Below are 12661 nucleotides of genomic sequence, written 5' to 3' on the forward strand. Positions count from 1 at the left end.
TTTGCCCACCTGTGAACTGGTGATCATAATCTCCACCGTCAGGGCGTCTGGGGGGCTCGGTCGGTTAGGTGTCCGCCTTCAGCTCAGGTCATGAGCCCAGGATCCTGGGATCGAGTCCCCGTCCAGGCCCTGCTCAGCAGGGAGTCTGCTTCTCCCTCTGCGCCTCCTCCCTGCTCGTTCTCTCTCTCTCTCTCTCAAAAATAAATTTTAAAAATCTTAAAAAAAAAATAATCTCCCCCTCAGAGCTGAGGAGATTAAAAGATACTCACTTACTCGTTCATCTAATAGGGTGATGAGTAAACCTGCTGTGTGTCAGGGGCCCGAGCAAGAATTCTGAGATCTATAAGTAAGGGCAAGGCAGACAGTGTAACAAGTAGGTAATAAATCCTGCTTTCCATCTGTTCTAGGACGCACGTTTCCCCCACTGCGTGTTATACTGTAATTTAGCAGCGTTGTTTGGAATGTAACATAAAATAATGGTGCATCTAACAACTGATGTCTTCTTAGAGTTGATGAAATAGGGTTATGTAATTTCAGACGTGCTCGGTGCTGACAGGAAAGTAAGGCAGAGCAATAGGTTGGGGAGGGACTCAGGCTGGGGCATTTAGGATAAGATGGTCAGGGAGGGCCTCTGTGAGGAGGTGGCGTTTGAGCAAGGAAGGATAGGGAGAGCATGCCAGGCAGAGGGAAGAGCAAGGCTGGAGGCCTTGAGGCAAGAGCAAGCTTGGTATCAAAACGCTGTCCCTGAAAGCAGAGCAGCTTAGTGCATGGCGGGAAGAGGGCCTGAGAGGTTGGTAGGGACCCGACTGTGTAGAAGTCTCTAGGTCGTACTTAGAGTCGGGACTGTTCCAAATATGATGTGCAGGGTCTGGAGGGATTAAGTGGGTGGAGGTATATGATCTGATCAATATTTTTTAAAAATCACTCTGGCTACTGGGTGGAGAATAGAGGAGTGAGGACAGACAGAGGGGGACCAGAGAAGGTGTGGCTCAGCCCAGGGTGACAGTGGCGGGGGTAGAAGGAGTGATCAGATTCTGGGGATATGTTGATGGTGGAGCCAGCAGGAGTTGTTGATGGACCAGATATGAAGTATGAGACAAAGGATGGCATCAAGGTCACCTACAAGGTTTTTGAGCAGAGTAACTGGAAGAATAGGGTTGCTGTGTTCTCAGAAGGGGAGGCTGTAGGAGGAGCAGGTTTGCGGGGGGGGCGGTCCCATCAGGGCTCAGTGCGGGATGTGGGGAGTTTGAGCTGCCTCTTGGACTTCAAGTGACGATGTTGAGCAGGCAACCCGATGTGGAAGTCTGGAAGTCACAGGTGAGGTCTGGGCTGGTGATCTGTATTTGGGAATCCTTAGCAAGAAAATGGGTGTCAAACATAGTGCCTGGCCCAGAGTAAGCCCCCAGTGACAAGTGGTCACATAGAACAGTATCTATAGGACAAGGTCGAAAGGAGATCAGTCTGAGAAAGGGGCTGGAGGAGATGGGAGAGGTTCCAAGCTGTACCTCAGAGGGTGGGTTCCGCAGTCAGCAGTCAGACTGGGAAGGTCTGGGCCACCAGGTTCTGCCCCTTTGCTAACCTGCAGTGAAGAGCAGCGGCCCCACAGTGAGCTAGTGAGCCAGGCTGGGCCAGGCCCCGAGCCCTAAGAACAGTGGGCCAGGGACTGCCAAGCAGCATTCAGGCCTGAGACCCCACTGGAAGAGGTGGGGGTTAAGGAAGGGTGCTGAGCAGCCAGGGGGACCTTAGCATGAGGGCAGGGGAGTCACCATGCCATGCTGCAGGGCCAGCACCTTTCTCCTGCATTTCCCCACTCTTGGCTGCATTTGATTCTCCTACTCCCTGTGAGGGCTTGGAGCAGGTCCTCCATTCCCAATTGCAGATGCAAAGAGACCCAGAGAAGACCCAGCTTTCCCTACTCCCCATGTCTTTCTGTGGCAGGGCCTGGCTGGGGAATGGGGCTCCTTCGCCTGGGCCTGGGTGGCACCTTGGAGATCCCCTGCCTCTCTCCTCGCTGAGCTCCTTCACGGATGCCTGTGTCTGGTCCCACCCTCCACAGGCATGACCCACGAAGACATCGTCCAGGAATCCAAGAAGTACTGGCAGCAGATGGAGGCCCATGCAGGGAAGGCCAGCAGCGGCTTGGTGAGGCCCTGGATTGGCGTTGGGGGTGGGACCAGGTCCCCGAGGGCCATTCCCCATCCCTTTAATGGAATCTGATTTCAGACTTACCAGGAAATTATCAGAATAGTACAAAGAATTCATGTATACCCGTTTCTGGATTCCCCGGATAGTAACCATTTTACCACGTTCCACACTTGCTTCGTCCTGTGTGTGTGTGTGTGTGTGTGTGTGTACGTCCACACATAGACACTTATATACAATTATATACATAGCTTCTTCTGAACCATTTGAGAGTAAGTTGTAGACATGATGCCATATCACCCCTAAATACTTCGCTGTTTCCTAAAAATAAGGACTCTGTCTTACATAATAACCACAGGACAATTATCAGCACCACAGAACTAACATTGGGGGTAATTTTTCAGATTATGGTGTCCTATTACTTAGATTTTGTGCATCATCCCCAAATCCCAAGTGATGCTGCATTCATTTGTTGTGTCTGTCTACTCTCTCTCTTTGTTTTTTAAGATTTTATTTATTTGAGGGGCGCCTGGGTGGCTCAGTTGGCTAGGTGACTGCCTTCGGCTCAGGTCATGATCCTGGAGTCCCTGGATCGAGTCCCGCATTGGGCTCCCTGCTTGGCGGGGAGTCTGCTTCTCCCTCTGACCCTCCCCCCTCTCATGTGCTCTCTCTCTCTCAAATAAATAAAATCTTTAAAAAAAAAAAAAAAGATTTTATTTATTTGAGAAAGAGAAAGGGACAGAGAGAGCACAGGTGGGGAGGGGGCAGAGGGAGAAGGAGAAGCAGGTTCCCCACTGAGCAGGGAACCCGACTCGGGACTCAATCCCAGGACCCTGAGATCATGACCTGAGCTGAAGGCAGATGCTTAACGGACTAAGCCACCCAGGCGCCCCTATCTAGTCTCTTTTAATCTAGAGCAATCCCCCAGTCTTTCTTGTCTTGCATGACATTGATGGTTTTGAAAAGCAGCTGTCTTGTGAAAGGCCCATCCATTTGGGATTGTCTGATGGTTCCTCAAATCGCAGAGGTGCTATTGTGTTCTCCGTTCACTCATCAGGATGCACGTCATCTCAATGTGTCCCTTTACTGGTGATCACGTGGTTAGAGGCGCCCCCACTGTAAAGGTTTCTCTACCGTGAAGTTATGTTTTTCCCCTTTGTAATGAAGAAGTATCTTCCGGGGAGGGTCCTTGAGACCGTGTGAATATTCTGGTATTCCTTCCCACTGGTCGTATCGTCTCCCATCCGTCCCAATCCTCACCCTGCTCCTGAAGAAGTGAGCCGTGGCACTGTGGCATTTGCAGATGGGGAAACTGAGTCTCAGACATGCTTGAGACTAAGCCAGGGGCACACTTAGTGGAGTAAATGCCTGGTTCTCTGACATCTTGTCCAGAGCTCGCTCTGCTCCCCCACCACCCGGCCCCATTCCTGCCACCGCTGAGGATTGCTCACCCATAAAATGGGGATCATAATCCTGCCTGCCATCTCCCAGGGAGGGCGTGAGGGTCACAGAAGCTGACCAGGCTGCAGCTTGCCGAGTCTCTGCTCTGCACTGGGCCCCGTGCCTTCCCCAATCCTCATATCCTCCTCCCTGAGAGGTAGGGACCATTATAGCCCAGGGTGACAGTGGGGACAGAAGGGGTGGTCTCAGGCCTAAGAGATAGTGTGAGGTAAGACCTCTGTGCCATCCACACATGAGGGATGACACCCTCCCCAGGCCAGGACCACCCACTGGTCGCTTTGGGAGAAGGCTGGGCCCCTGGCCCCTCCTGAGGCCAGTGTGGGGATGGGAGTGAGCCAGGGAGCAGGGCAGGCTGTCCCACAGGGCTGCCTGGTCCCCTTGGGACTTCCCCCTCCCTGTCCCTAGCCCGTCTTTCTGCTCCTTTTTCTTTCTCTCCCCGCTTCCTGGTTGTCCCCCTCCTCTGTCCCTTCCTGTGCTATCCTCTTCTCTCTTCCCCCTCTCCGCCATGTGGTTTGTTTCTTGTTCCTGGCCAGGATCCCAGCTGGAACGCAGTGAGGGGCTTGGGTTGGACCTGCAGTGTTACCCTCTAAGAGAACTCTGAGTCCTCACCACCTCCTACCCCTTCTTCCTCCTCAGGGCTGCTCCCAGGGTCCCCAGGTGCCACGACAGCCTTCCACCTCCTCTTGCTGCCAGGGGCCCCCCGCGGCCCACCCAAGATGCCACCCTTGGGCCTGGCTCGGGAACAGGGCTTCTGTGCCAGGCCTGGCTGCGACCAGGGCATGAGGCGTCTTGCTTGCTTGCCATCAGAGGGCGGGTCGGCAGCACTGGGAGGCCGACGGTGAGGTGCCAGGGTAGAAGCTGCTCGGGCTCAGTGCCCATGGCTCCGCAGCTGTGCCATCCCACAAACGAGCATGCCTCTCTCCAGACTCCTGTCCTCAGGCCACTTAGCCGGGGCTGGATTAGGAACCTCTCTGAGCCTCTGCTTCTATCGGTCTAGTGGGAATGAGCCCCCCACCCCGACCCCCACCCCCCAGGGCTGCAGCAGGGACTTGGTGAGGCTGTACAGTTGTGAAAAGGGAAGTTCAGTGAACCGGCATGGCTCTTCATTAGAGCTGTCTCCACTTACCTCACCTGTGAAATGGGTCCCCTCGGGCTTCTGTGGGAATCTGGTGGAACACCTGGAAATCGGGAGTGATGTGGAGAACCTCCTGCCCGCTCTTAGCACAGGCCATGCCCCAGTTACAAAGGTCTGCTTTTACCTTGTCCCTGAGGTGACGTGGAGGTCATCCTGGGGCCGAGCCAGGCTGCGAGTCGTCCAGCACCAGGCCAGGGGTCAGTGAACACACGTGGACAGAACCCCTTCCTGCTCAAGGACGGGCCCTGGGCTAGGTAGTGCCAGGCACACAGGGTGCTCCCTTGGTAGGGGACATGTACCCTCCTCCAGCCTGGAGGAGAGAGAGCTGCCTGGAGGGGTGACCCCACGTCTGAGGCTCCAGGGAGGACAGGGAGGCTCTAGGTAACAGGAGAGTCAGTAGGTGAGCCAACAGAGCTGGGTGAGGGGTGTGAAAGTGGCAGAAGACAAGGTTGCGTGGGCATTTTTCCCACCTTTCACCCCCCACCCCATCCCAGGGGTCCCAGGGGTGAGGAGAGCAAGCCCTCCTGCCTGCAAAGGAAAGGCTAGAGCAGAGGATGGGGGATGAACCTGGTGGGGCCTTAGGGGGTCCAGGGCTGCCCAGAAGTCTGTGCCACCCCCCAGAGCAGCCTCCTGTGCAAGTGGCTTCCCACCTGGGCCCTGCTGTCCACCCGGCCCAGGCCTCATAACGAGCTGAGCTGATCAACATGACGGAGTCTAGGTACTATGGGAGCTCCTAGGATGGGCAGCTACCACTTAGGAGAGCTCCAGGGAACGCTTCCTAAAGGAGGTGGTGCTTGAGCTGAGTCTTGAAAGTTTCCAGAATCAGCCTGACGAAGTACAGAGGAAAGGCGTTCCAGGCAGAGGGACAGCATGTGCAAAAGCATGCCATGCTCAGGGAAACGGCAGTGGTTCCAAAGAGCAGACCCTTGGGGACTCGCCAGACAAGGCAGAGAGTAGTCGGTGGGGAATCAGGGCCCCCTCCCAGGCCTGGCTCCCACACTGAGAGGCTGGGGGGCCTAGCGTGGGGAGGTTACTTCCCTCTGGCAAGTGGTAACGGGCTGGCTCGTTCTGAGGCTCTGGGTGGGCCCTCACACTCCTGGAGGGGCCACCTGCGTGACAGACCCCAGGCCTCAGCCCTGATGCCTTTGGATTCACCAGCCCCTTTCCCCAGCAGGGCGCCCCTCGGACACATGGGCCCAGCACCTTCGACCTGCAGATGAAATTTGTGTGTGGCCAGTGCTGGAGGAACGGGCAGGTGGTAGAACCTGACAAAGACCTCAAGTACTGCAGCGCCAAGGCCCGGCACTGGTGAGCCAGGCGCCCCGCTGGGGGGTGGGGGGGCCCACCCGAGCCACACGAGTAAGGAGGCCAGGCCTCTTCCCCAGGCCTCTCCCCAGCAAATCCCCCTCTGTCCCACAGCTGGACCAAGGAGCGGCGGGTCCTTCTGGTGATGTCAAAGGCCAAGAGGAAATGGGTGTCTGTGAGGCCCCTGCCTTCCATTCGCAACTTCCCACAGCAATACGATGTGAGCGCCGGGAGTGGGGTGCAGGGTGGCGGTGGGAGCTCAGGTGTGAGGGCTGAGGGGCCCTAGGAGGGCTTGCCTGCCGGCTGGGGCCGTGACAGTCTCCAGCGGGACTCAGCTGGCTCTCCCCACACCCACCCTGTAGCTCTGCATCCATGCGCAGAACGGCCGAAAGTGCCAGTACGTGGGGAACTGCTCCTTCGCACACAGCCCGGAGGAGAGGGACATGTGGACGTTCATGAAGGAGAACAAGAGTGAGTGCAGGAGTGGGCCCAGCACCCCCGCCCTGCCAGACACCCCCCGCCCCCACCATCAGCAGGCCCAAGAGCACCTGCTCGCTCTCCCTTTGCCACCCCAGACGGGACCCTCTCAGCGTCTTCCATCGCTGACCTGGCAGCCCGACAGCAAGGCCTGGGGTGGCCCCAGCTCCCATGTCCGGGGGCGGGGGCCAGGGGGCAGAATGGAGGGAGGATCCCCCCCACCGAGCACCCTGTCCTCTCCTTCCCACCAGTCCTGGACATGCAGCAGACCTATGACATGTGGCTGAAGAAACACAACCCGGGGAAGCCAGGGGAAGGGACCCCAATCAGTTCTCGGGAAGGGGAGAAGCAGATCCAGATGCCCACGGACTACGCCGACATCATGGTAACGGCCTCGCTCGCGCTGGGGCCCGGGTGGGAGGCTGATCTGGGAGGGCGTGCGGAGGGCCCGGCCTCGCTGGGGCACGTCGGGGCCGGGGTGCGAGGACTGGGCACCCATGGCGCTGTGCCCCCAGATGGGCTACCACTGCTGGCTCTGCGGTAAAAACAGCAACAGCAAGAAGCAGTGGCAGCAGCACATCCAGTCCGAGAAGCACAAGGAGAAGGTCTTCACGTCCGACAGCGACGCCAGCGGCTGGGCCTACCGCTTCCCCATGGGCGAGTTCCGGCTCTGCGACAGGTGCTCCCGGGGCGGGCTCGGCGGGCTCGGCGGGCAGCAGGGTGGGCCTGAGATGAGCCTGTGGCCAGCCCTGGCTCCCCTTGGCCCGGAGATAACATGTGGAGGGGGGCGGTGTCCTAAAGCAGCTGCTCCTGGATGCCAGGAGCCTGGGGGCGGGCGGGCTCAGAACCGCGGACCCCCGCCGGCAGCCCTGGGGCAGGTCCTGGAGGAGGCTGGGACGGGCCCCCTTTCACCAGGACCGACGCTGCCCAGGGAGAGGCTTGTCTTGGGGGAGGTTAAGCAGCCGGCCCAAGGTCCGCAGCCCGTGGTGGAAAGGGCGTGGGGCTTGGGCAGTGAGCCTCCTGCTGCCCACAGGCTCCAGAAGGGCAAGGCCTGCCCAGATGGGGACAAGTGCCGCTGCGCTCACGGGCAGGAGGAGCTCACCGAGTGGCTGGACCGGCGCGAGGTGCTGAAGCAGAAGCTGGCCAAGGCCCGCAAGGATATGCTTCTGTGCCCGCGGGACGACGACTTTGGCAAATACAACTTCCTGCTGCAAGAGGATGGGAACACCACCGGTGCCGCCCCGGAAGCCCCTGTGGCCGCCGCTGTCACCGGGGAGTAGGGCCAGCTCTGGGCCTCGGGTGAAGTCCTAGGGTCGGGGCGGGGGTGGGGACAGAGGGCCTGATAGGAGGGCCAGGGCAGGCCAGGGCTGGGGGTGGGGGGCCGCCTTCCTCAGGCAGCCCCCGGCCCCCTGGGGCCCCATCCATCCTCTCTGCGCCCACCACCTGTGTGCGTACCCAGGTGCACGTGCTGCAGCCCTGAGTGGTCCCAGGGTCCTCATCCTGCTGGAACCCCGGGCAGCTATCCCCCACCCCACCCCACCCCCGGCTCTCCTGGCTGGGGACGGAGGGGCCTGGCCGACCCCTCCAGCTTCAGCCTACAGCTTTAACTTCTGTCTGGTCCTAAAGGGGGCCCAAAGCTCAGGGCTGGGGAGCCTGGGGTCCCCACTTGAATCTGCAGCGGGAGGGTCCTTCTCCCTGCCCCACCCTCACCCCACACCCACCTCCCCCAGGGGGCAGATCAGGACATAACAGAGGGCTGGAGGCCCCAATTAGCTTTAAAACACAGCCCCAGGATGGAGCTGGGAACACACTCCTGGTCGCTTGCCCTCTGGGGCCTCAGTTTCCCCTCCGGTTGGAAGAGTGGGAGGGGCTGGGCTAGATGATCTCTGGAGCCTCTCCAGTCAGGCCCCCAGCCTAGCCCTCTTCCTTGTGGGCCACCGAATGTAGACTGTAGGTGCTCAGAGTCCTTGGAGATGACTCAGCCCAAACGCCCTTATTGCAGACAGGGAGACTGAGGCCTGGAAGGGACGGGTGATCTGCCAGGGTCTCCAGCCCAAGGCACAAGGTAGAGCCAGGAGGCAAACTAGTCAAAAGGCTAAGGGCCAGTTGTCTGCTGGAGCCTCCGGGCTCTTGGCAGGAATAGGACAGTCTCTGAATCAGTGTGGCATCGGGGTCCCAGGCGGTGCCCCCTGTGGGCTGAGGAAGGGAGGCTCAGGCTCATGTCAGCACCATGTAGAGGGACTGTCCCCTCCTGAGGGTGGTTGTAGGGAGTGTAGCAGCATGTTACTTCCCACGCCCAGTAGGGGTGGTGGTAATGGGCAGGGCACCCGTGGGCTCAGCTTCTGCAGGATGAACTGGAAGGAAGGGGAAGGGTGGGGGTCGGAATACAGAGGGAAGGGAGATGACCCTGGGCACCAGGGGCCACTCTAGGATCGGACACAGCCCCTCTTTCTTGGGGACCCAGCATGGCCCTCTTCCCCTTCTCCGCAGACCTAGACGTACAGTTGCCCCTGTCTGTCCTAGCCCTCTCTGATTCCCGGCCCTACCAGCTGCCTGGAACCTCAGCCGACCCCCAGCACCTGCCCCCAGCCACTAAGCCCTGCCCCATCCCTCTCGTATGACCTGTCTGCGTGCACCCCCTCCTCTCCATCCCACCCCCTGTGGGCACACCCAGCGTCCCCTGGTTCCCGAGACATTCCAGAATGTCCCACGCAGTTGGCACAAGGAGTGGGGCCCCCCCGGAAGGAACCTGGGACCACAGCTGGAGTCAGGGGTGGGGGTGAGACTACCCCCTCTTATGGAATCCCCCTCATTTCTCCTCAAGCAAGGATCGATAGTGAGCGATGATGTGATTCTGGGCACCCCGGGCGCAGAGAACCCTGTTCCTCCTGCCGTCACTGCCCAGCCTTCCCCAGTAATCGTGGCATGCACCCTTTCCTCCCCCTGCCCCTCCCCCAGCAGGCTGGCAGCGTGGTGCCAGCGGCATGACTGGAGGGGAGGAGAGACCACACCCAGGGTGGGGGCCGTGGCTGTGAATGTGGATGACACTTGTTTTCCCTGATCCGTGGTGTTGCAGTCCGTCGTCACCAGCCTCGTTTTTAGTGTGTATATATGTCGCCCCCGTGATGCATATATACACAGGTATTAAATATATCGCTCTATATAATATTATATATGTGTGTGGTATCCAAGGAATCACTTCTAATGAGGGCTAAAGATAAAGAATTTGGCCAGAAAATGCAGCCATCCTGGTGTAATTAAGAGGGATTTTTCAGATGCAGGGACTTGGAGCTGTGGGTTGGAGGGGGTTTGGCAGTAGGGGCGGGAGCGGCCCTGCCTGGGCCCAGTTCCCAGAGCACTCCGGCCTCACTGGGAGCAGTGGTGCTCCAGGAAAGGAAATGATTGGTGTTTGTCTCCCACCCAGAAGAATAGGATCAGAGTCCAGATTTTTCTTCTTCAGCCTGTTATCCATCCAGGGGCCATTGAGATCTGGGGCTCCCTGGCCTGGCCAGAGCTGGGTCCCCCACAGAGTTGGGCAGAGAGCAAGAGGCAGGGGGTGGGGGGACAGGAGTCCACTTTGAATGATGAGAGTGATTATTTCAGTTGTGACCCCGACTGGGAGGCTTGGAGAGTTGAATCGGGGCCTGTGCCCCCTGCCAGCAGGCAGAGACTAGACTTCGAACATGGCGGGGGCAGGCGCCCCCGATGTGAGTGTCCCTTTGGGGTAGGGGAAAGAGGGATGCTGCATTTCTCAGCTGGGCAGTAATCAATTTAATGGTCCTTTTAAAATGTCTGTGTATTAAAAATTTAAGAATACCACACTTTAATATTAAATATTCATAAGGTCTAGTATCTTGATAATAATGTAGATGTTTTAATAACAATTTTTGTCCTTCTTAAAATAAAATGAAAGAAACTTGATTCTTTTAGCCTTTGTTCTAGAAAATAAACGTGTGCACTTTGACCTCTTTCCCCAAGGTGTCGCTCCGGTTCCTCCCTGCCCGGTGCCTGGGGGCCTGGGCTGCTCCTTACCCATGGGGCAGAGCTGCCTGGCGCTGGGCAGGCCTAAAGGTGAACATTCCGAGGGGTGAGGGGTGGAAGGTCTGTGTCCCTGTGTAAACAGGGCAACCCAGCTGACCCCAGCTCGGGCAGCACCTTGGCTGGCGGGGACAAGCTGTACTGTGTACAAGTGGGCCCAGCAGCACCCTTCACCCTGCTGCCACCTGCCTGCTCCCAGCGCTCCGCGTGGGGCCATCCAGAGGTACCCACCCCTCCCTGCTTCGATCAAGGGCACCGTCTTGAGTTCCAGAGGCCTGGCTCTATGCCCTTTCTGGGTGTGGCTTTTCCAGAAAAGTAAGGGGTCATGCCATGCTTCGGTATAGGATTCTGACTGCACCCCTGGACCCCTCTGGGCCCAGATTCCTCATCTTTTAAAGGAGAGAGCGTATTAGATTGGGGATTCTCGATCGGGGAAGCCCGTATCTGCTGGGCTTAGAGGTGCTTTTCCAAATCTCTTGCATCGTGCATGTTGCAGGTGATGGGGAATCCTGATGGGTGGGGCTATCCGTGTTCAAGAACCAGCTCCCACCAGACTGCTTTCAGGAACAGGGGTCCAAGGCCTGTGAATTCTCCAAGGACAGAGTCATTTGGGCCAGATACGCAGAGGGGCTCAGGTGCTTGATAAATGACCAGATGAGTAAGAGAAACGGCCAACTTGACTGAGCACCTTCTGTGTACCAGGCACCGGATACGGCGTGTCTGTTCTCTACAACCACCCCACACGTTTGATGTCCACATCTTATAGACGTTCAGCAGAGGTTCCAAGGACCCTCAGAAAGGACACAGTAAAACAAGAACCACCGGGAACTGAGTGACTGGCAAAGGTCCCTTCAGCACTGATGTTCTGGGGTTCTTGGCACCCCTGGCAACACCGTGAGAAACCAAAGCGGCATGGCAAGGTACCACTCCCGAAGGAAAAATGCAGACCCGTCCTCAGGCTGGAGAGATCAGGAACCTGCATCTGGACCTCCTTAAACTCAGAAAAATCAAAGCAAGTAAGATAAGCAGGACCTCAATGGACCTGGTGGGCAAAATTCTCAAATTCTCTTCTGGTCCTCCTTCAGCTCAAGTTGCTAAACAGTCACTGAGCACCCACTCCATCTCAGGTCCTGGGAACATTGTTACTGAAGAAACGTGGCTTCCCTTGACCCCACAGTCCGCCAGGGGATACAGACCTACGTGGGAGAGTGTGGGAGAGTGTAGGAAGGTGGTGGGAGGTGGGAGGTACTCCAGGTGCCAGATCCAGGGAGGGCTTCCTGGAGGAGGCGGAACTGGAATAGACTTAAAGAGATTGCTGTATCCCTGTCATCGATGTGCCCTTACTGTCCTGCATCTTTCTTTTTCTCTCTGTTGTATTTCGCATGTGCGTCGCCAAGCCCCCATGTAAGCTAGGTATTTACCATCCGTGGCTGACACTTCATCCATCGAGGGGCCGGGACTGGTTTGAGCAGCCTCCGGTTCCTGAGCACATGTCCATTTCTGGTCTTCGCTCCTGTGGGTAAGGGCCGCAGTTGAGCCCCACCGCCACCACGGAGCCCCAGCAGGCTCCTCCTCCCTGCCTCTGGGGAAGCTGCTGCTAAGGGGACCTGCAGGTGGGTGGGGGGAAGCTCTGCACCTCTCTAGAGAAAGCCCTTGAGGGCTCTGCCAGAAACTGCGTCCACATATACCCCCTATGGGGGAGCCATCTACAGCAGGCGTCAGACCTCTGAGCCTGGAAACCCAAGAAGTGCAGGCAGTCCCAACAGCGCCGCCTTGAGGCCCTTTCCAAAGGTCTCCAGGTTTCTCTGCAGCCTCCCCTCCCCATCTCTCCCCTCTCCAGCCGCTTGACCCAGCAACCCGCTGATGTGGCCCCTGTGTGACCATAGGTGACGCTGCCAACTGGACACCCCGGGTGCGGGGGATGGGGAGGGTGCCACGTGGACTGACTTGCAGTGGCATGAAAATCCCCTAAGGGTAGGGACCTGCCTGGCCGGGTTTGTTACTTCACTTTGAATCCCTCACAAGGTCTAGGCTGGTGACGGGTAAGCAGTAAGCGCTCATTCACCGTCTTAGATGCTTAGTACATTTGTACATTGAAAGGGT

General features: G+C 57.8%; 1 protein-coding gene and 1 long non-coding RNA gene across 6 annotated transcripts in view; one reads left to right on the forward strand and one right to left on the reverse strand.

Annotated features, from left to right (window-relative positions):
• The window catches only part of ZC3H7B (zinc finger CCCH-type containing 7B), a 56248-nt gene extending 45807 nt beyond the window's left edge, over positions 1 to 10441 (forward strand). For 3 of the 5 annotated variants that reach the window (XM_081822527.1, XM_081822524.1, XM_081822528.1), the window contains exons 17-23: positions 2057 to 2142; positions 5910 to 6046; positions 6158 to 6263; positions 6406 to 6514; positions 6772 to 6905; positions 7036 to 7199; positions 7554 to 10441. In XM_081822527.1, the coding sequence (XP_081678653.1) occupies positions 2057 to 2142; positions 5910 to 6046; positions 6158 to 6263; positions 6406 to 6514; positions 6772 to 6905; positions 7036 to 7199; positions 7554 to 7800 (983 nt within the window). In that variant the 3' untranslated portion in view covers positions 7801 to 10441. The remainder of the gene's footprint in view (positions 1 to 2056; positions 2143 to 5909; positions 6047 to 6157; positions 6264 to 6405; positions 6515 to 6771; positions 6906 to 7035; positions 7200 to 7553) is intronic. The other 2 variants (XM_081822526.1, XM_081822529.1) reach the window with 1 other exon arrangement.
• LOC145721388 (uncharacterized) overlaps positions 1 to 12661 on the reverse strand; it is a 185703-nt gene that overhangs the window by 108525 nt on the left and 64517 nt on the right. The gene's annotated exons all lie outside the window — the stretch shown is intronic.

The sequence above is a fragment of the Leptonychotes weddellii genome, chromosome 5, assembly GCF_054177405.1.
Source record: "Leptonychotes weddellii isolate Sample4059 chromosome 5, ASM5417740v2, whole genome shotgun sequence".
NCBI lineage: Eukaryota > Metazoa > Chordata > Mammalia > Carnivora > Phocidae > Leptonychotes > Leptonychotes weddellii.